At 44.1% G+C, this 20,286-nt stretch overlaps 1 protein-coding gene and 1 long non-coding RNA gene across 2 annotated transcripts in view; one reads left to right on the top strand and one right to left on the bottom strand.

The window, feature by feature from the left end:
- The window catches only part of LOC140399565 (uncharacterized), a 358,239-nt gene that overhangs the window by 225,183 nt on the left and 112,770 nt on the right, over positions 1 to 20,286 (top strand). The gene's annotated exons all lie outside the window — the stretch shown is intronic.
- On the bottom strand, positions 13 to 17,890 carry LOC140399528 (scavenger receptor cysteine-rich domain-containing protein DMBT1-like). Its single transcript, XM_072489068.1, has 9 exons — positions 17,572 to 17,890; positions 16,005 to 16,319; positions 13,498 to 13,812; positions 6,264 to 6,578; positions 2,549 to 2,863; positions 561 to 878; positions 196 to 252; positions 78 to 106; positions 13 to 30 (listed from the first exon to the last, which is right to left on the bottom strand). Exons 1-9 carry the CDS (start codon positions 17,888 to 17,890, stop codon positions 13 to 15), a joined length of 2,001 nt encoding a protein of 666 aa, XP_072345169.1.

The raw sequence follows: 20,286 nt of genomic DNA, 5'->3' as shown, positions 1-20,286 counted from the left end.
TCCCAGGAGTCATCACATACCGTGACCCATCTGTTATTACACAATATCTCAACTCTCCCAGAACACCTGGTATTAACTCCAACCAGCCGCAACGTCAGCCCAGAATCTGGCAAAGAGATCAGTTATTATTATCGACATAATAAAAGCAAGAAATACAATTCAAACGATGTAGATAAAATACAAAATGGCAAATACCTGTTTGACCAGTGCATTGCCGTGAAATGTGGTGCTCCGGCTCTATCACATTGGATTCTGTTGCGAATAGAAACATGCTGATTCTATTAGATATCAATGTTTAAAATGACACCTGAACATCGATAAATGTATTTTCTTACCTGCTGAGAATTCTGATAACATCAGTTTGAAGCCCAACAGGTTTATTTGAAATCACTAGTTTTTGGAGCGCAGCTACTTCATCAGGGGAGACTTCATCGCTCCCCTGACGAAGGAGTTGCGCTCCGAAAGCTAGTGATTCCAAATTGGACTTTAACCTAGTGTTGTAAGACATCATACTGTTTCCAGCCCAGTCCCAGGCCGGCACTTTCACATAATTTTCTTACCTGAACAGACAACACCTGCATCTTCTCGGTGATGACAGTTGTGTTGGCCCCAGGGGTCTGACTGACACTGCCATAGTGTTGTCTCATGTGAACCACAGTCAATTTTATCGAGCCAAATAGGGCCGGATCCTTCACCGAATGACCAAGCCTCATAGTTAATGGACACGAGGGGACCGCACTGTAACTGTTTACAGATCACTTCAGCATCGCGCTTATCTACCTTGTCAGAACACAATGTTCCCCAGATCCCATTGTAAAATATTTCCACTCTTCCCTCACAGCGATGCTTTCCATTCACCAGCCGAAGCTCTTTGTGCTCTATGAATTAAACACAAACACACATGAAGTTAGATTGATTGGTGAATGTTGAATGTACATTGAGTCACCCTGTACGAATTTCAGTAGTTGCGGTCAGCATTTGCCTTCATTACGTCAGAGGGAATCCGTGCCAGGGGAATAGATAGAGTAGACAGTCAGAGACCTTTTCCCCGGGTGGAACAAACCATTACAAGGGGACATAAATGTAAGGTGAATGGTGGAAGATATAGGGGGGATATCAGAGGTAGGTTCTTTACCCAGAGAGTAGTGGGGGCATGGAATGCACTGCCTGTGGAAGTAGTTGAGTAGGAAACATTAGGGACCTTCAAGCAGCTATTGGATAGGTACATGGATAACGGTAAAATGATATAGTGTAGATAATTTGTTCTTAAGGGTAGCACGGTAGCATTGTGGATAGCACAATTGCTTCACAGCTCCAGGGTCCCAGGTTCGCTTCCGGCTTAGGTCACTGTCTGTGCGGAGTCTGCACACCCTCCCCGTGTGTGCGTGGGTTTCCTCCGGGTGCTCCGGTTTCCTCCCACAGTCCAAAGTTGTGCAGGTTAGGTAGATTGGCCATGATAAATTGCCCTTAGTGTCCAAAATTGGTTGGGTGGAAGTATTGACCTTGGGTAGGGTGCTCTTTCCAAGAGCCCGTGCAGAATCGACGGGCCGAATGGCATCCTTCTGCACTGTAACTTCTATGATAATCTATGATAATCGGTAACAGCAAATTAGCTGAAATTCAATTATATGATCAAGAATGATCGGCACGGATCCCCTCAACAAACATTTGCACGACCTCCCGCCGTTGGTGATTTGAAAACCTTATAGGACGGTTAGCCGGGGAATGCTGTGAAAATCGGCAGGGTGATTATCAACATGATTTCGCCCAGGTTCGACACTCTGACCTATTAGTAGAACTTGTTGAAAAATGTTTGCAAAACAATGGTAAATTCGGCGAGCAAAATTTTAGACGCGGTTTGCGCCTGTAGTCATGAAAGTGTAACATTGACATCGGCCATTTGGACCTTCAATCGGAAAAATTATGGCAAGCTGTAACTGAGGAAATTGAGATGTATATTCAAGGCACAAATGCACAAAATACACAAAAACAATAATAGACACCAAAGGACCGGTTAATTGTGATTTTCTTTGTGGCGCTATTAAAGTGGCTTCATACTCATTGGACAATAACAGTCGACATTCTGCAGAGCCAATGCATATAGTCATACAGAAGGATCAATCACCGCCCCCGCCCCGTCCCCCCGCCCCCCCCCCCCCACCACCACCACCAATTAGTGGAGTTAAATCTATCTTAAGTATGAAAACATTGGAATTTCGTATGAAAACATTTGCGCACTGCCCAGAGAATACGATGAAATTAGGACTTGGAACATGTAATCTTCGGGAAGAATGGTGCCGATGTGTTTGAGGAGAGCTTAGAACAGTACACAGGAGAGACAATGAGGAACAGAAGGAAACATCGACAGGGGTTTATTAAGTGATCTTTTGGGGATACAGGGGTGCACATGGGACGATCCAAATTGCCAGTTTATCTTCTCTTTCTGCTTACTTTCTCTCTATCTCTCTCACTGTAATTCACTAAAATATCTTGTGGACGAATTTTCACTGGGCACTGAAGACTATTCAGCGATTGAGATCACATTTACCTGAGCACATGACCTTCACATCTTCTTTATGACTGCAGTCATGACTTCCCCATGATGCGTTGGGGCAATCCCAGAGGAAAGATTCGTTCCCGAAGCAATCCAGCTCATTCAACCAAATTGGCCCAGTGCCTGGTCCACAAGAAGCAGGAAGTGTCAGCTGCAATGCATCTCCACAACCCAACTGTTTGCAAACCAGTCGAGCGTCGGTTACATCCCAGGAATCATCACAAACTGTGCCCCATTTCTCATTGTAATAAACCTCAACACGGCCAGCACATGGACTTCCACCGTCCGTAAGTCTTAGCTGCTTGTGTTCTGAGAGAAAGAAATACAGTAAAACATGTTATTCCTCATGTGTAGTTCATCATTCAATTTGAACGATATGATGTGCAGCTCAAATATTTCTGATCCGTCCCTGACATTTGATAGATTCCACAGACCATCTATCTAGACTTACCGAAAAGAAAGAATGCAGAATGTACAGACATTTCTAATGTCCCTCCACCTGTCCTCGGCGATGCTTTGTTTTCCATTTTGTCTCTGTGGGCTGATTTCTTTTTAAAAAAAATTTAGAGTACCCAATTCATTTTTTTACAATTAAGTAGCAATTTAGCATGTCCAATCCTCCTAGCCTGCACATCTTTGGGTTGTGGGGGCGAAACCCATGCAAACACGGGGAGAATATGCAAACTCCACACGGACAGTGACCCAGAGCCGGGATCGAACCTGGGACCTCGGAGCCGGGTGGCCGTAGTGCTAACCACTGCGCCACCTTTCTGCCCTTGTGGTCTGAATTCTGTATGCACAGTTTTACCAGCAACTGCATGTGTTCTTATTAATCACGCCACTTACACCGTTTTGATTTAGCAATTTGCAATGTTCCTTGTTGCTGCGCATTTCTGTCACGGGAACTCCACTTGATCTCTTCACTCATTAATTCAAATTGGCATAAATCAGAAATTTCTCAAAATATACAGCGTCTGTGAAGAGAGAACGGGAGTTGACCTTTCAGGCCGTGACCTTCTCTAGAAACCCAACTCCTCTACTGCTGAGAGGTTCATCAGAGCCTTAATTTTATATACTGGTGGGGTCGTGATAGCTTGGTAAATGGGGAGAGTATTTACGCTTAGTGGAGAATCTAGCACTATGTAGATATTTTATCATAGAATTTACAGTGCAGAAGGAGGCCATTCGGCCCATCGACTCTGCACCGGCTCTTGGAAAGAGCACCCTTCCCAAGGTAAACACCTCCACCATATCCCCATAACCCAGTAACCCCACCCAACACTAAGGGCAATTTTGACACCAAGGGCAATTTAGCATGGCTAATCCACCTAACCTGCACATCTTTGGACTGTGGAAGGAAACCGGAGCACCCGGAGGAAACCCACGTACACGGGGAGAATGTGCAGACTCTGCACAGACAGTGACCCAAGCCGGAATCGAAACTGGCTGGGATCCTGGAGCTGTGAAGCAATTGTGCTATCCACAATGCTACCGTGCTGCTAAATTAGGCGCAATCCACGCATCTGACTGAAGTTCACGGGTCGTTGAGAATTTCTATCTGTAAGATTAAAGAAGCGGAGTGTTTGTATTTTTTATGACAGAGGTAGATTCAATCTTGATAAACAAGGAGGTGAAACGGTATCTGGAGGAGGCAGGAGGCTGCAATCAGAGCATTATTGATCTTATTGAATGTCAGCGCGGGCTCGATGTGTAGCCAAATGTGTAGAACATTTGTCTGTGCAGCCGACTCCTCCTAATTGGTCTGTCCGCATTGACTGATGTACCGCTGATCAGTGCGGGGGAGCTGGAAGGGGCGGGGGGGGGGGGGGATGATGGAGAGATAGTGGAGAGTATTAGAGACAACGAGCGGAAGAAATAGATGGTCGGAGAGAGAGACAAAGATCGAAGAGAGAGAGAGTGAGTGAGCGACAGATATAGAGAGCGAGAGAGAGAGCGAGAGAGAGAGGGAGCGAGAAAGAGAGAGAGCGGGAGATAGAGAGAGAGAGAGGGAGAGCGAGAGAGAGGGGGAGGCAGAGAGAGAGAGAGAGAGGGAGAGGGGGAGAGAGGGAGGGAGTCAGAAAGAGAAGAGAACGAGAGGGAGAGAGAGAGGGAGAGAGCGAGAAAGAGCCGGTGGGGGGGGGAGAGATAGAGAAAGAGAGAGACAGCGAGAGAGAGCGAGATAGATTGAGAGAGAGAGAGATAGATAGAGGGGAGAGAATGAGAGAAAGAGAGAGAGGGACGGGAGGAGAGACAGGGAGGGAGAGCGAGAGAGAGCGAGATAGATTGAGAGAGAGCGAGAGAGATGGAGGGCGAGAGAGAGAGAAATAGAGGGCGAGAGGAAAAGAGAGAGCGCAAGAGAGAGGGAGGGGGAGCGAAAGAGGAAGGGAGAGAGAAAGAGAGAGCGATGGAGAGAGACAGCGAGAGAGAAAGAGAGAGAGCGACAGAGAGCGAGAATGCTATAGATGTCATACACTTGAATTTAATCAAACTTTGTAAAATTATCCGAATCAATTTGCATGTGATTTTAGCCGTCACCCTCTTCCCCACTCTCCTGGTCTGCTCTGCCCGCTGCGACAATGAAAATGAGCTTTAAGTTCGTAATACCATGTTCAACGTGAAATATACTACCCCTTTCCCTCGCGACCTCCAACGCATTCCAAATGGTGAGCATAACCGCTGACGTCAGCCCCAAAACCTCAGCTAACCTATTTTTGCTTCGTTGCTTCACAGCTCCAGGGTCCCGGGTTTGATTCCCGGCTTGGGTCACTGGCTGTGCGGAGTCTGCACGTTCTCCCCGTGTCTGCCTGGATTTCCTCCGGGTGCTCCAGTTTCCTCCCACAAGTCCCGAAAGACGTGCTGTTCGGTGAATTGGACATTCTGAATTTTCCCTTTGTGCACCCGAACAGGCGCCGGAATGTGGCCACCAGAGGCTTTTCACAGTAACTTCATTGCAGTGATAATGTAAGCCTACTTGTGACAATAATTAAGATTTTTATTATTATCATCTATAATTTTCGTTTTATGCATCACAACTTGCTTCCTGCATAATTTGTGGTCACGGCTATAGACAATTGATCAAAACGTCTGTATTCCCTCCTTAACGATCATCTCCTTCCCAGGCGAAATCACAATGATTCCCTCACCCTCTGACCAAGATATGAGTCACTGTCACTGAGGGCCACTGTCTTTGCGGAGTCTGCACATTCTCCCCGTGTGTGCGTGGGTTTCCTCCGGGTGCTCCGGCTTACTCCCACAGTTCAAAGATGTGCAGGTTAGGTGGATTGGCCATGTTAAATTGCCCATAGCGTCCAAAATTGCCTTTAGTGCTGAGTGGGATTACTGGGATATGGGGATAGGGTGGAGGTGTGCTCTTGGGTAGGGTGCTCTCTCCAAGAGCAGGTTCAGTCTCGATGGGCCGAATGGCCTCCTTCTGCACTGTAAAGTTCTATGAGCCACAGTAAGAACACAACATTTCTGGATGAATCTTAATTTAATTTCTGATGATGCGAATTTATTTATGCGTTGCTAAAGGCGCAACAACATTTACAATTCTCTTGTTCATTTACAGCTGTCTCCTCTTATTCTGCAATCATGTTCCACTGTTAATGAACGTTAATAAGGAACACAATAGACCCTTGACGCTTATTCCCACTGGACCCCACTTCAGAAATGTCCCTCATGTTTCCGTAACAGAGAGTTCATTAATTACCTGAACACAGAACCCCAACGCCATTGCTGTTATTGAGAATCGGATTCTGTTCAAATGGGCTGCAGTTCCAGAGATGTGATTCATTTCCTCTACATTGGACATTATACACCCACACAGGTCCTTCACTCTCGCCGTACTTTGAAGCATTATAAGCGGCTATCGCGCGGCCGCAGTCCAGTTGTCTACAGACAACTTTGGCATCATCCATGTCCCAGAGGCTGTCCTGGACTCTGCCCCAACTGTGGTTGTAGTAAATCTCCACTCGCCCCTCACACCGGTTTCCTCCATTCATCAATCTCAGTGACAAGATTTTGTCTACAGAATTTTAAAAAATGTGTTAAAGGTCAGCAACTTTACCCATTATCTGTCACTCCTCATCAGGGCGGAATTTTTAACTTAAATGTCTTTTCTTGGCAATAGCCAAGCTGAATGGTGCCACTTCGTAAATTCTTGATCCGTGTCTGGAACAAGTTGAATGATTGACATGATCCCGGGGATGGTCTTTAATGCAACCAGGAACAATCTAGGAAGCAGTATGTCAGCTGCAGCGGCCTCCTCGTTAATCCCAGCATGACTGGGGAGTATAAAAGGGGAGAGAACTGCTTGCGAGATGGTGCTCGAGGGAAGACAGACAGTCCTCGGACACTGGAACAGTTTGGCGAGCGAGGGACCAATAGCGGCTGGGATGTTATTGCAAATGAACAGAACAGAGGCAGATATTTCAATTAATTTGCTTTTCAATTATGTAGATTTGAACGAATGTCGCAAGGAATTGGGGAGCAACGTAATATTTGGGCGAAAACAGCAAGTGTGCAGGGAATTTGTAAAATGCAGATGGCATTGCAGGAGTAAAGAGCGTCATATCAGTCAGTGTAAGAATAATAAGTGAGTGTAAAATGGACGAAAGTAGATTGAACGTGCTGTTATGTAAAAATACAGTAAGTTGTAATGACGTTTTTTGACGTTTCAGCGCAGTTAGATACTTTGAACGATCACATGGCGCTGATGGGCTAGACAGCAGGTGTGTAATGCAGAACAAGACCTGCAGCGCCGGTTCCATTCCCATAACGGCCTCCCCAAACAGGCGCCGGAATATGGCGACTAGGAGCATTTCTCTGTAACTTCATATTTCTGACAATAAAAGATTATTATTATGATGGGAGCTTGACTCAAACAGGTGCAGGATTATGTTAACGCCATTGTTCCCTGGACGAATGGAGTGATGGAAGTAAACAAAATAGGAAGGTCTGCCAATGGAATATTTCATGTGGCGCATACCATTGTGAACAGAATAAAGTTTAGATGTTTCAGAGGAGAAAAGGGCAATGTAAGAAAGAAATAAGAGCAAAATAGGAAAATACAGACAGACAGGTATATAGATAGACAGAGTATATATATTATATATAGATAGATACGTAGATAGATAAATGTTTTTACAAGCATGATTGTAACACGTTAAGCATATCAAAGGGCATGCCCGCATAGTCGGTAAGAAACGGGCATTTACGATGTGTTTTAGTAGACTTAGAGATAAGACACACACTGTTGCAATTCGTCTTAGCTGCTGCTGATGGCAGTCACAGTATTTACTTCTCCTTTGTTCAAGAAATCATGTAAGTATACCTTAGTTACTGTGTGTTATTCCGTGGAATGTTACCAGTTGGCAAATGATTAGAAATAATAATTTGGAACAAATCTCGCAGTCCATTGGACCAGTATGGATTAACCAAAAGGAACGCAACTCGATAACTGAAAGACAAATCCTATTTATTCAGCTTCATGAAGTTTGATGACAAGATCATAAGACCATAAGGCATAGGAGCGGAAGTAAGGCCATTCGGCTCATCGAGTCCACTCCAGCATTCAGTCATGGCTGATTTCAACTACATTTACCCGCCTCTCTCCATAGCCCATAATTCCTCGAGAACTCAAGAATGTATCAACTTCTGTCTTAAAGACACTCAACGTCCCGGCCTCCACAGCCCTCTGTGGCAATGAATTCCACAGACCCACCACTCTCTGGCTAAATAAATTTCTCCTGATCTCTGTTCTAAAGTGACTCCCTTTTATTCTAAGGCTGTGCCCCCAGGTCCTAGTCTCCCCTGCTAATGGAAACAACTTACCTATATCCACCCTATCTAAGCCATTAATTATCTTGTAAGTTTCTATTAGATCTCCCCTCAACCTCCTAAACTCCAATGAATATAATCCCAGGATCCTCAGACGTTCATCGTATCTTAGGCCTACCATTCCTGGGATCATCCATGTGAATCTCCGCTGGACCCGCTCCAGTGCCACTATGTCCTTCCTGAGGTGTGGGGCCCAAATTTTCTCACAGTATTCTAAATGAGGCCTAACTCGTGCTTTATAAAGCTTCAGAAGTACATTTCTGCTTTTATACTCAAAGCCTCTTGAGATAAATGACAACATTGCATGTGGTTTCTTAATTACGGACTCAACCTGCAAGTTTACCTTTGGAGAATCCTGGACTAGGTCTCCCAAGTCCTTTTGCATTTCAGCATTATGAATTTTGTCACCGTTTAGAAAATAGTCCATGCCTCTATTCTTTTTTCCAAAGTGCAAGACCTTGCAGTTGCCCAGGTTGAATTTCATCAGCCATTTCTTGGACCACTCTCCTAAACTGTCTAAATCTTTCTGCAGCCTCCAAACCTCCTCAATACTACCTATCTTTGTATCATCGGCAAACTTACACAGAATGCCCGCAGTCCCGTCATCTAGATCGTTAATATATAAAGAGAACAGCTGTGACCCCAACACTGTACCCTGCTGGACACCACTCATCACCGGTTGCCATTCCGAAAAATAACCTTTAATCCCAACTCTCTGCCTTCTGCCTGACAGCCAATCGTCAATCCATCTTAGTACATTGCCTCGAATACAATGGGCCCTTATTTTACTCAGCAGTCTCCCGTGAGGCACCTTATCAAAGGCCTTTTGGAAGTCAAGATAGATAACATCCATTGGCTCTCCTTGGTCTAACCTATTAGTTATTTCTTCAAAGAACTCTAACAGGTTTGTCAGGCACGACCTCCCCTTACTAAATCCATGCTGACTTGTCCTAATCCGACCCTGCACTTCCAAGAATTTAGAAATCTCATCCTTAACGATGGATTCTAGAATCTTGCCAACAACCGAGGTTAGGCTAATTGGCCTATAATTCTCTATCTTTTTTCTTGTTCTCTTCTTGAACAGGGATGTTACAACAGCGATTTTCCAATCCTCTGGGACTTTTCCTGACTCCAGTGACTTTTGAAAGTCATAACTAACGCCTCCACTATTTCTTCAGCTATCTCCTTTAGAACTCTAGGATGTAGCCCATCTCGGCCCGGAGATTTATCAATTCTTAGACCTCTTAGTTTCTCTAGCGCTTTCTCCTTTATGATAGTTATCCTATTCAACTCTGCCCCCTGACTCTCCTGAATGGTTGGGATATTACTCATGTCTTCTACTGTGAAGACTGACGCAAAGTACTTATTTAGTTGCTCAGCTATTACCTTGTCTCACATCACTCGATTACCAGCGTCATTTTGGAGCGGCCCAATGTCTACTTTTGCCTCCCGTTTGTTTTTAATGTATTTAAAGAAACTTTTACTATCATTCCTAATGGTACTGGCTAGCCTACCTTCATATTTGATCCTCGCTTTACTTATTTCTCTCTTTGTTATCCTCTGTTTGTTTTTGCAGCCTTCCCAATCTTCTGACTTCCCACTACTCTTTGCTACATGAAAGGCTTTCTCGTTTGCTTTGATGCATTCCATGACTCCCTTTGTCAGCAATGGCTGCCTAATTCCCCCCCTCTGATAACCTTTCTTTTCTTTGGGATGAACCTCTGCACTCTGTCTTCAATTCCTCGCAGAAACTCCTGCCATTGCTGTTCTACTGTATTTCCTACTAGGCTCTGCTCCCAGTTGATTTTCGTCAGTTCCTCCCTCATGCCCCTGTAGTTACCTTTATTTATCTGTAACACCTTTACATCTGATTCTACCTTCTTTCTTTCAAATTGTAGACTGAATTCTTCCATATTATGATCACTGCCTCCTAAGTGTTCCCTTACTTTAAGATCTTTTATCAAGTCTGGCTCATTGCTTAACACTAAGTCCAGAACGGCCTGTTCCCTCGTGGGCTCCATCACAAGCTGTTCCAAAAAGCCCTCCTGTAAACATTCAATGAATTTCTTTCTTTGTGTCCACTGGCAACATTATTTATCCAGTCCACCTGCACATTGAAGGCCCCCATGATCACTGTGACCTTGCCTTTCTGACATGCACTTTCTATTTCGTGGTGCATTTTGTGCCCCTGGTCCTGACCACTGTTAGGAGGCCTGTACATAACTCCCATTATGGTGTTTTTGACAAGGCACCAGCGAGTGTTAATGAGGGTGCTACGGCTGATGTGTTTTTTCTGGACTTCCATTATAGATTTGTTAAAGGGTCACATAGGATTATCAGGGAAGCTAAGTAATCAAAAGGACGAAGGCTGTAAGCATGGGAAATTGACTGTTTGGCTGGAAACATCTAGCAGTGTTAAACAATCGGGCTTCTTTCTTTGTCAATGGAAGAAGAGATACGCTGCATTTGTAAATGGTCCTTCCTTTCCTGAAAGAGATATTAATTAGCCAGGCGTGATATCACGGTTACAAATTCAAACTCTGCAACTTACAACAAAGCGTGAAGTGCAGTCCACAATGGAACACGTAAACTGCAAGAGGACATTGAGAGTGGTGGAATGGAAGCAAAAGAGCAGATCACATGTAACATAGGAGAATATGAAGTGACTCTTTGTTGGTAATAAAGTAATGAAACGTAGAGAACAGAATGATGTTCATGTCCATCCAGTGCCTCAAAGCACGTTGCTGTCATAGGTGTGTATATTGAAGTGCAGCTATTGTTGTAATATAAGAAACACAGCGGGCAATATGAAATGCCTTACTCCCTCAACCGGCAAGGCCAACATCACCAGATTATGTGCATTTTGTCATCAGGACGCCAAGATTGGTGGCATACTGGACAGTGAAGAAGGTTATCTAGGATTTCAAAAGAATCTTGAACAATTGGGCTAGTGGTTGATGAATGGCAGGTCGAGTTTACTTTAGATACGTGTGAGGTGATGTATTTTGGTCGATCGAATTGGGGCAGGACCTACTCAGTTAATGGTAGGGAGTTGGGGAGAGTTACAGAACAAAGAGATCTCGGGGTACAGGTTCATAGAACAAAGAACAAAGAAAAGCACAGCACAGGAACAGGCCTTCGGCACTCCAAGACCGGGCCGGCCATGTTGCTCGTCTGAACTAAAATCGTCTACATTTCCTGAGTCCGTATCCCTCTATTCTCATCCGATTCATGTATTTGTCAAGATGCCCCTTAAATGTCACTATCGTCCCTGCTTCCACCACCTCCTCTGGCAGCTAGTTCCAGGCACCTTCTACACTCTGTGTAAAAAAACTTGCCTCGTACATCTCCTTTAAACCTTGCCCCTCGCACCTTAAATCTATTCCCCTAGTAAGTGACCCTCTCTACCCTGGGGAAAAGCCTCTGACTATCCATTCTATCTATGCCCCTCATAATTTGTAGACCTCTATCAGGTCGCCCCTCAACCTCCGACGTTCCAGTGAGGACAAACCGAGTTTTTACAACCGCTCCTCATAGCTAATACCCGCCATACCAGGCAACATCCTGGTAAATCTCCTCTGCACCCTCTCTAAAGCCTCCACACACTTCTGGCAGTGTGGCGACCAGAATTAAACATTATACTCCAAGTATGGCCTAACTAAGGTTCAAACAGCTGCAACATGGCTTGCCAATTCTTATACTCAATGCCCCAGCCAATGAAGGCAAGCATGCCGTATGCCTTCTTGACTACCTTCTCCATCTGTGTTGCCCCTTTCAGTGACCTGTGGACCTGTACACCTAGATCTCTCTGAGTTTCAATACTCTTGAGGGTTCTACCATTCACTGCATATTCCCTACCTGCATTAGACCTTCCAAAATACATTACCTCACATTTTTACGGATTAAACTCCGTCTGCCATCTCTCCGCCAAGTCTCCAAACGATCTAAATCCTGCTGTATCCTGTGGCAGTCCTCATCGCTATCCACAATTCCACCTACCATCGTGCCATCTGCAAACTTACTAATCAGACCAGTTATATTTTCCTCCAAATCATTTATGTAGACTACAAACAGCAAAGGTCCCAGCACTGACCCCTGCGGAACACCACTAGTCACAGCCCTCCAATTAGAAAAGCATCCTTCCATTGCTACTCTCTGCCTTCTATGACCTAGCCAGTTCTGTAGCCACCTTGCCAGCTCACCCTTGATCCCGTTTGACTTAAACTTTTGTACCAGTCTACCCTAACCCTAACCTTATCAAAGGCCTTACTGAAGTCCATATAGGCAACATCCACTGTCCTACCTACATCAATCATCTTTGTGACATCTTCGAAAAACGCTATCAAGTTAGTGAGACTGTCTCCCTTTCACAAAACCATGCTGCCTCTCACTAATACGGCCATTTGCTTCCAAATGGGAGTAGACCCTGTACTCCATAGCTCCTTGAAGTTGGAGTCGCAGGTGGACAGGGTGGTGAAGAAGGCATTCAGCATGTTTGGTTTCTTTGGTCAGAACATTGAATACTGGGACGTCTTGCTGAGGTTGCACAAGATAATGAATGAAATGAAAATCGCTTATTGTCACAAGTGGGCTTCAAACGAAGTTACTGTGAAAAGCCCCTAGTCGCCACATTCCGGCGCCTGTTCGGGGATGCTGGTACTGGAATTGAACCGTGCTGCTGGCCTGCCTTGGCCTGCTTTAAAAGCCAGCTTTTTAGCCCTGCGTGCTAAAACAGCCCCAGATAATTGTGAGGCCACACTTGGAATACTGTACAGTTCTATATCGTATTGTAGAAAGGACATTATTAAACTCGAAAGAGTGCAGAAGAGATGTAATCTGAGGTAAAACTGTTTCCTTATTAAATGCAGCGAGCGGTTAGATCTGGAAGGAGCTTTGCAGGAAGGTGATGGATAAGGAACAATCGTGTTTTCTAGAAGATAATTTGACGAATGTTGGGAGAGCAACCCGCTGGGCCAGTGCGCAAATGGGGAAGGAGTGACTGGGTGAGTTACTTTTGCAGAACGGACCATGTGGAGCGCGTGACTTATTTTTGTGCTGTGTCCACATCCGTTTATTCTCAGTCTGGAGAGATTCAGCGAACTCACCCGAGCAGACCACACTGACGTCATTCTCGTGTGAGCAGTTAAATTGTTCAGCGGATGAAAGCGGACACTCCCACAAGCGGGATTCATTCCCGCGGCACCTGTAGTTCTCCTTCCACATACGATGGGTTCCCTTTCCAAACTGAGCGCCTCTCGGGATTTCCTTCACCGCCCCGCACTGCAGATGCTCACAGATCACGCTGGCGGCTTCGAAACCAAAGTGAACATCACACAGCGTCCCCCATTGCTCTCCATGCAGCACTTCCACCCGACCGGAGCATCTGTCCTCACCACCAACCAATCGAGGTCCATGGTTACCTATTTGGAATAAATAGAAAGACACCAATAACTGTAAATTTGATTATAAGAAGTAGATGGCGAAATGACTGGATGGCCATAGGTTAACCCCATTATTTGCCCCCAGGATACTGTAGACTACGTGCCCAGTAGCTAAAATTTGATCGTTCTTCCTTTGCGGGGGAGAGGGTGAGGTGATGGAATAGGACCTCCATCCTAACCTGCAATAACAATGCAATGCGAAACCATCGACATCCCACTGGCTACTTCCAGGAATAATCTATTGGCCTTGGAATGGTGTAAATAAATCATATCTGACATTAATAATTATATTATTCTACCAGTATCAATAAAACTGTCTTGCAGAATTTCTATCAGGTAGATTCATTAAATTTAGATGTTTAAAATGTTAAATTAATTCGTTCATAGGCAGCACATTCTCCCCGTGTTTGCGTGGGTTTCGCCCCCACAACCCAAAGATGTGCAGGCTAGGTGGATTGGCCACGCTAAATAGTCCCTTAATTGGAAAAAAATGAATTGGGTACTCTACATTTAAAACAAAATAATTCGTTGATCAGTCATAAAGACCCTAATTAGGAAATACAGAACATGGCCGTTCAGGGGTCGTTCTGTTCATCTCTCGAGACGTCGCATTTATGCTTCACCCCCCTTGTTCCTGTGAAAGTAATTGAAAATGTTCCTATTGACCGACTGCTCTCCGCATGGACAAGGTACATTTGCAATCTATGGGGGCTTCTCTAATTGGGTAATGTGTAGGTACTCTAATTAGCAGGATGTGACTCGTGGTTTACTGCAGGGATCTGTATTGAGGCCCCAATTATTAACAATATTCATCAATAACGTGGATGATATCACAGAACATATATCCAAATTTGCTGGTGATACAAAGTCAGATGGCATTGCAGACATTGCAGATGGTAGCATAATATTACAAGGAGATAATGGCAGACGAAGCAAATGGGCAAAATTGTGACAGGTGGAATTCAATGTCTTCAAGTGTGAGGTTATCTATTTTGGACCAGAAAAGCATGGGACAAAGTTCTTTCTAAATGGAAAGATGTTACCTACAGTCGACCCCCAAAGTTTTGGAAATTCAAGTGCAGAGATATTTCACAAACTACGAACAACTGCAAAAAATAATTACCAAGGCTAATAGAATGCTCGAAGGTTGCCGCAAAAATACACATCGGTTATGCTACAGCTGCATCAAACGCTGGTTCGACCCCATTTGGAGTACTGGCAGCATCAGAGGAATGGCAATTTAACCTCGGAGGGAGGGAGATATAGGTTTACCTGGACGACAGGGGTGAATTTAGGAGGAGATTTTAAACAAATTAGGTCTTATTGTTAGAATTTAGAAGGTCAGGGGCTTACCTGATCAAAGTATTCAAGATATTAAGAGGGTAAAACAGGGTAAATAAAGATAAACTATTTCCACTGGTTGCGGATTCAAAACCTAGTCAAAAATTGTTGCAAAATTAGGACTGGATGGTTCAGGAGAGATTTTAGGAAGCACTTCTTCACTCAAATGGTTGTAGAGGTTTCGAACTCTATCACACAAACACAGTTGGATCAGAACAGTTGTAAGTTTTCATTATGAGATAGATATATTTCCCTTGAGCAAATCTATTCGGGGATATGGGCCAAAGGCAGGTACGTGGAGTTCGGTCACAGGTCAGCTCTTAACTAATTAAGTGGCGGGACAGGCTCGAGAGACTGAATGGCCTAGCCCTGTTCCTATGACAATTGCAAATAGCTACTCTTGTAGCTGACTTTCGCCAATAAAGTCCGTCTCCAAAATAATAAGAACGTATATTAATGAAGTACTATTTGTGTAATTTATCTGCACTTGTAGATCGTGACGTGACCCTTATTAGTGACATCTAGCAAGACTGGTTAGATGTTTAAGAGCCAGGCTTCTGTCGAATATGAAAGCGAAACATGTTTACACTGCAGACAGTAAACACATCAGCAGCACGTCTGTACTTTTGCAGAACAAAAGCTGAAACTTTCAAAATTGTCATTTTTAAATACACGGGAATAATTTTAAAGTGCGTCCAAAACTATCAACATCTGTGAACTGTCAGGTCACGTTGAGATATCGACACTTTAGAGTAAATACATGAACAATTGGTCCCTTCAGTTTTCTATGTATTAGCGGAAATTCGCTCTCTCAGTGGGTTTGGACTCACCAGAACAGATCACGCCGATATCGTTCCTGTGACTGCACTCGTGGTGATTTACTGCAGATTGAGGGCAGTCATTTATGTTTGTCTCGTTTCCTTTACAATCGAAGCTGTCCTTCCGTATAAGCCCAGAACCCTCTCCAAAATATGTGCCTCCTCGCATGCGTACTGCGACTCCACAGTTCAGGTGAGGACAGAGCACACTCGCGTCATTCCAATCCCAGTGACGATCACACACTGTTTCCCAGGTTGCACCGTTACTCATCTCCAGTCTCCCCGAGCAATTGTTGTGTCCCGATTCAAGTCGAGGAATTAAGTGGGCTGAGCAATAATATATCAAAAGAATTCTAGTGATTTGAATATTAATACAAGTCTGATGTATTATAATCTAATATGTTTATTACTCAAACTGCATCAATTCTTATCCAATAACCGGTTTAGCACAGGGATAAATAGCTTAAAGCAAACCAAGGCAGACCAGCAGCACGGTTCAATTCCCGTACCAGCCTCCACGAACAGGCGCCGGAATGTGGCGACTAGGGGCTTTTCACAGTATCTTCATTTGAAGCCTACTTGTGACAATAAGCGATTTTTATTTTAGGGGCTGGTTTAGCACAGTGCTAAAGACCAAGACAGGCCAGCAGCACGGTTCAATTCCCGTACCAGCCTCCCCGAACAGGCGCCAGAATGTGGTGACTAGGGGCTTTTAAAGTAACTTCATTTGAAGCCTGCTTGTGACAATAAGCGATTTTCATTCATTTCATAACTTTTATGACCTTCAACCTCGAATCTTATTGCTTATCCGGCGAGTTCACGCTTCTGATCTTTGCGTTATTTGTTGTTATCCTCAGACATTTGCTTTCGGTTACATTTTATACAAGCACTATGTCACAAGTGAGAACTCGCTGAATTGTCGACCTGGAGAGGCGGGTAAAATGATTTCAATCATCTGATTTACCCGCTGCCACGTTACCTTCAGCTAGTGCCGGCCCCATCCATGTTCTCCTACAGAAAACAGGCAGACAGAGGATCGCAGGAAACTCCCTCACTTCATTTAAGAAGGCGGCACAGTAGCCCAGTGGTTATCACTGTGGCTTCACAGCGTCAGGGTCCCAGGTTCAATTCCCGGCTTGGTCACTGTCTGTGCGGAGTCTGCACGTTCTCCCCGTGTCTGCGTGGGTTTCCTCCCGGTGCTCCGGTTTCCTCCCACAAGTCCCGAAAGGCGTGCTGTTAGGTGAATTGGACATTCTGAATTCTCCCTCAGTATACCCGAAGAGCTCTGGAACGTGGCGACAAGGGGCTTTTCACAGTACATTAATTGCAGTGTTAATGACAGCCTACTTGTGACAATAAAGATTTTTATTATCACTAAAGAATACAAAGAATACCGTCCGAAACATACTGTCTCCCCCACGATTAACCCAGCTCATCCTACACTTGTTTGACTTTAAGCCAATGCATCTCATTTATTTTGAATTATCATGAAAATAAATATATTTCCAGCTTCTTTTACAATGTAGAGGCCCTTGAAAAAACTACCTCCTATCGCAGTGCGGGAAGAGGCAATTCTAACATTTCCTTACCGGAACACATAATCTTGACATCTTCATCATGTCCACAGTCATGTTCTCCCCAGGGTTTTGAGGAACAATTCCAGAGAAATGGTTCGTCACCAGAGCACTGCACGTCATCCAACCAAATTGGTCCCGATCCTGGTCCAGAAGAAACATGGGATGCATCCCACGCATTTCCACAACCGAGTTGCCGACAAACCACTCCTGTGTCAACATTGTCCCAGTCGTCATCACAAACTGTGCCCCACTGTCCACGATATAACATTTCCAGTCGTCCAGCACAGCGGCTTCCACCTTCGGACAGTCGTCACTGAACATTTTCTATTAGAGAACGCGAAAGGATTATACGTTTCACACACGGTAAATTCTTCAGTCAATATCAGCTTAACCATCCAGAAAAATGAAAATTATGTACCACGTCCGCGAATGGGTATGAAGCTGCATCCCCAGCATCTGCCTACACGAACATATTGCTTAGAAATGGTTCTCTGTCTCAGCTGATCTATATTGTGCTGATGTCCAAAATGGGCCCCTTGCCACACCACTTCGCTTACATTCCCTGATTACAAGCAAATCCACCCATTCATCCAGTTTTCACTGTCATGTATTATCTTCAGAAACACCTGATGTCGCCAAGTCCATTTCGGAAAATTGGGGTGCAAATATAATTTTGCAGAATTTAGTATTGTTTTATTTCAGATGCTGCTGACGGTTTATTTCAGATGCTGCTGACGGTTTATTTCAGATGCTGCTGACGGCTATAAGCGTTCAATTCTTCGAGATTCGATCTGCATCGTGTTTCCGCCTGCTTCTCTGTGTATGGAAACATTATATAACATGAAATTCTCGAAAGGGATCCAAGCAATTGTGTGTGTTTAGTGAACTTAATCTCTCAAAACTTAATAAGTTCCTCGAGTAATGAACAGAGTAAGAAATCTTACAACACCAGGACTGCAGAGCAAGCAACTGGATTGGAGCATGCTAAATTTCACTTGCAGCGAGAGAGTTTCGAATTGATGGTTTGATCGACTAATTCCCTCGTTTAAACAGTGCTGCCGAAACAATGAACACAGGCGCTCAGGCTAGCTGAAAATATCCTCTCTTGGTTCCTACATTGAAGAATTCAGGGCTGGATTAAGATGGCAACATTTCTGGCGGCGCAGATTAATTAATGAGGCTTTCGGTGAAGTCCAAATGGAATCATGTTCTTTCTGTTTTGGAAATGTGCCGAGTTACAGCTTCCGACTGGACCCATTGGAAGGCATTTGTTAATTCTATGTGATAGTATCACACCCGTTGGCAGTGGACACAGACTATATTTCAGGTTAAGGAACCTTGTACCGCTGCATGGCCAGTTCTTCATAACGTTCAGGACTGACATGCCGAACGAAGAGAGATGCAAAGACCATTATGGATTGAAAGATATTTCCAGGTTTTTAGCTTTGTTTGTAACCTGTGCAAGTACAAAATGTAAGGGGCTGAATGTCAATTTCATCTTCACATCATCACTGATTGGTGAGGTTGGAATTCGCTGTTCCTCTGGCACCAGCAAAAGTTTGCCTGCACCTGATTCCGCCCAAATGCTTTTAAGTAATGCCACTTATTTTCCTCCTTCAGGAAGGAATATATGTTTCTTATTTGACAAGTTACCTGAAATGGCTCAATGTAGCTGTGCGGGAGGATAGGATGCCTTAACGTTTCGGAAGAGAGCAGTGGAGAAATAATTCAACCATCAGAATGTATTAGGTGTATGCAGAAGATATAATAATTATCCAGTTTCCAAAGCGCATAGGTTAGTGACATGAAAGATACAGTAAAACTATTGGTGGAACAATTAGAGGGACGTACGCATCTGCACCTCAATATCTGTGACACAAATCCTGGATGCAGTTAACGTGCACCGGCATTTCGATCTAGAGATATGGCGGTGTGAATTGATCTTATAGTGAAAAAGTATTGGTTCAGAATTTAAGTACATCAAGGGTCAAATGGCAGCCTTGTGTGTGTTCAATGTTTTAATGTTTGTTACGGTAGCGGACGGGTACCGGACGGGAATCGGACAATTGATAAACTGTTTTTAAAAAAGTAATGCGAGTTTCAGTATTCAATGCCAATGTTAACGCAAAAACAAAACACATAACGTGACAATAAAGTACATTACCTGACGGGTCATCTTCGCTGTTCCCCGGTTCACCTGAAATGAGATGCTAAAAATTAGAGTTGGCTAAGGTAAGAAATTATTGAAACTATCACGCAGAATTGTCACAAATGCGGCAAAATGTAAAATGGCAACTTCCTTCAATCTGTGGAATGAATTACACAGAGGGATGTGTGACCCCATTTGTTTTACTGGTCATATAGTTTAGCCTGTGGTTGAAAAAAAATAATTGGACAATGAGCCTTCAGCACTTGAGCCAGGGACAAACCAAGAAGGGATAATTTGTTAATATGATGCAAACTCAAAGAAATGGAATAGTGAATTTCCAGGACAGGAGAAAGCCAATGCCGATATAAGGCAGAGTTCTAGACAGTGTTGCATACAAACAACTTGGGCGGGCAAATGGTTTCCCCGTTCACAGACGCTAATAGAAACAATTACTTTTTCTGTCTCACTATCCCCGAATCTGAGATTCCAATAGACACTGAAACATCTTACTGAAATTTACATTTAAGTTTGTTTCAAACCATTAATTAGAATGTTTGTTATTCAGCTG

Source organism: Scyliorhinus torazame, chromosome 23 (assembly GCF_047496885.1).
Source record: "Scyliorhinus torazame isolate Kashiwa2021f chromosome 23, sScyTor2.1, whole genome shotgun sequence".
Lineage (NCBI taxonomy): Eukaryota > Metazoa > Chordata > Chondrichthyes > Carcharhiniformes > Scyliorhinidae > Scyliorhinus > Scyliorhinus torazame.
The sequence above is the reverse complement of the archived record's forward strand: the minus strand, read 5'-3'. Positions and strand labels throughout refer to the sequence as shown.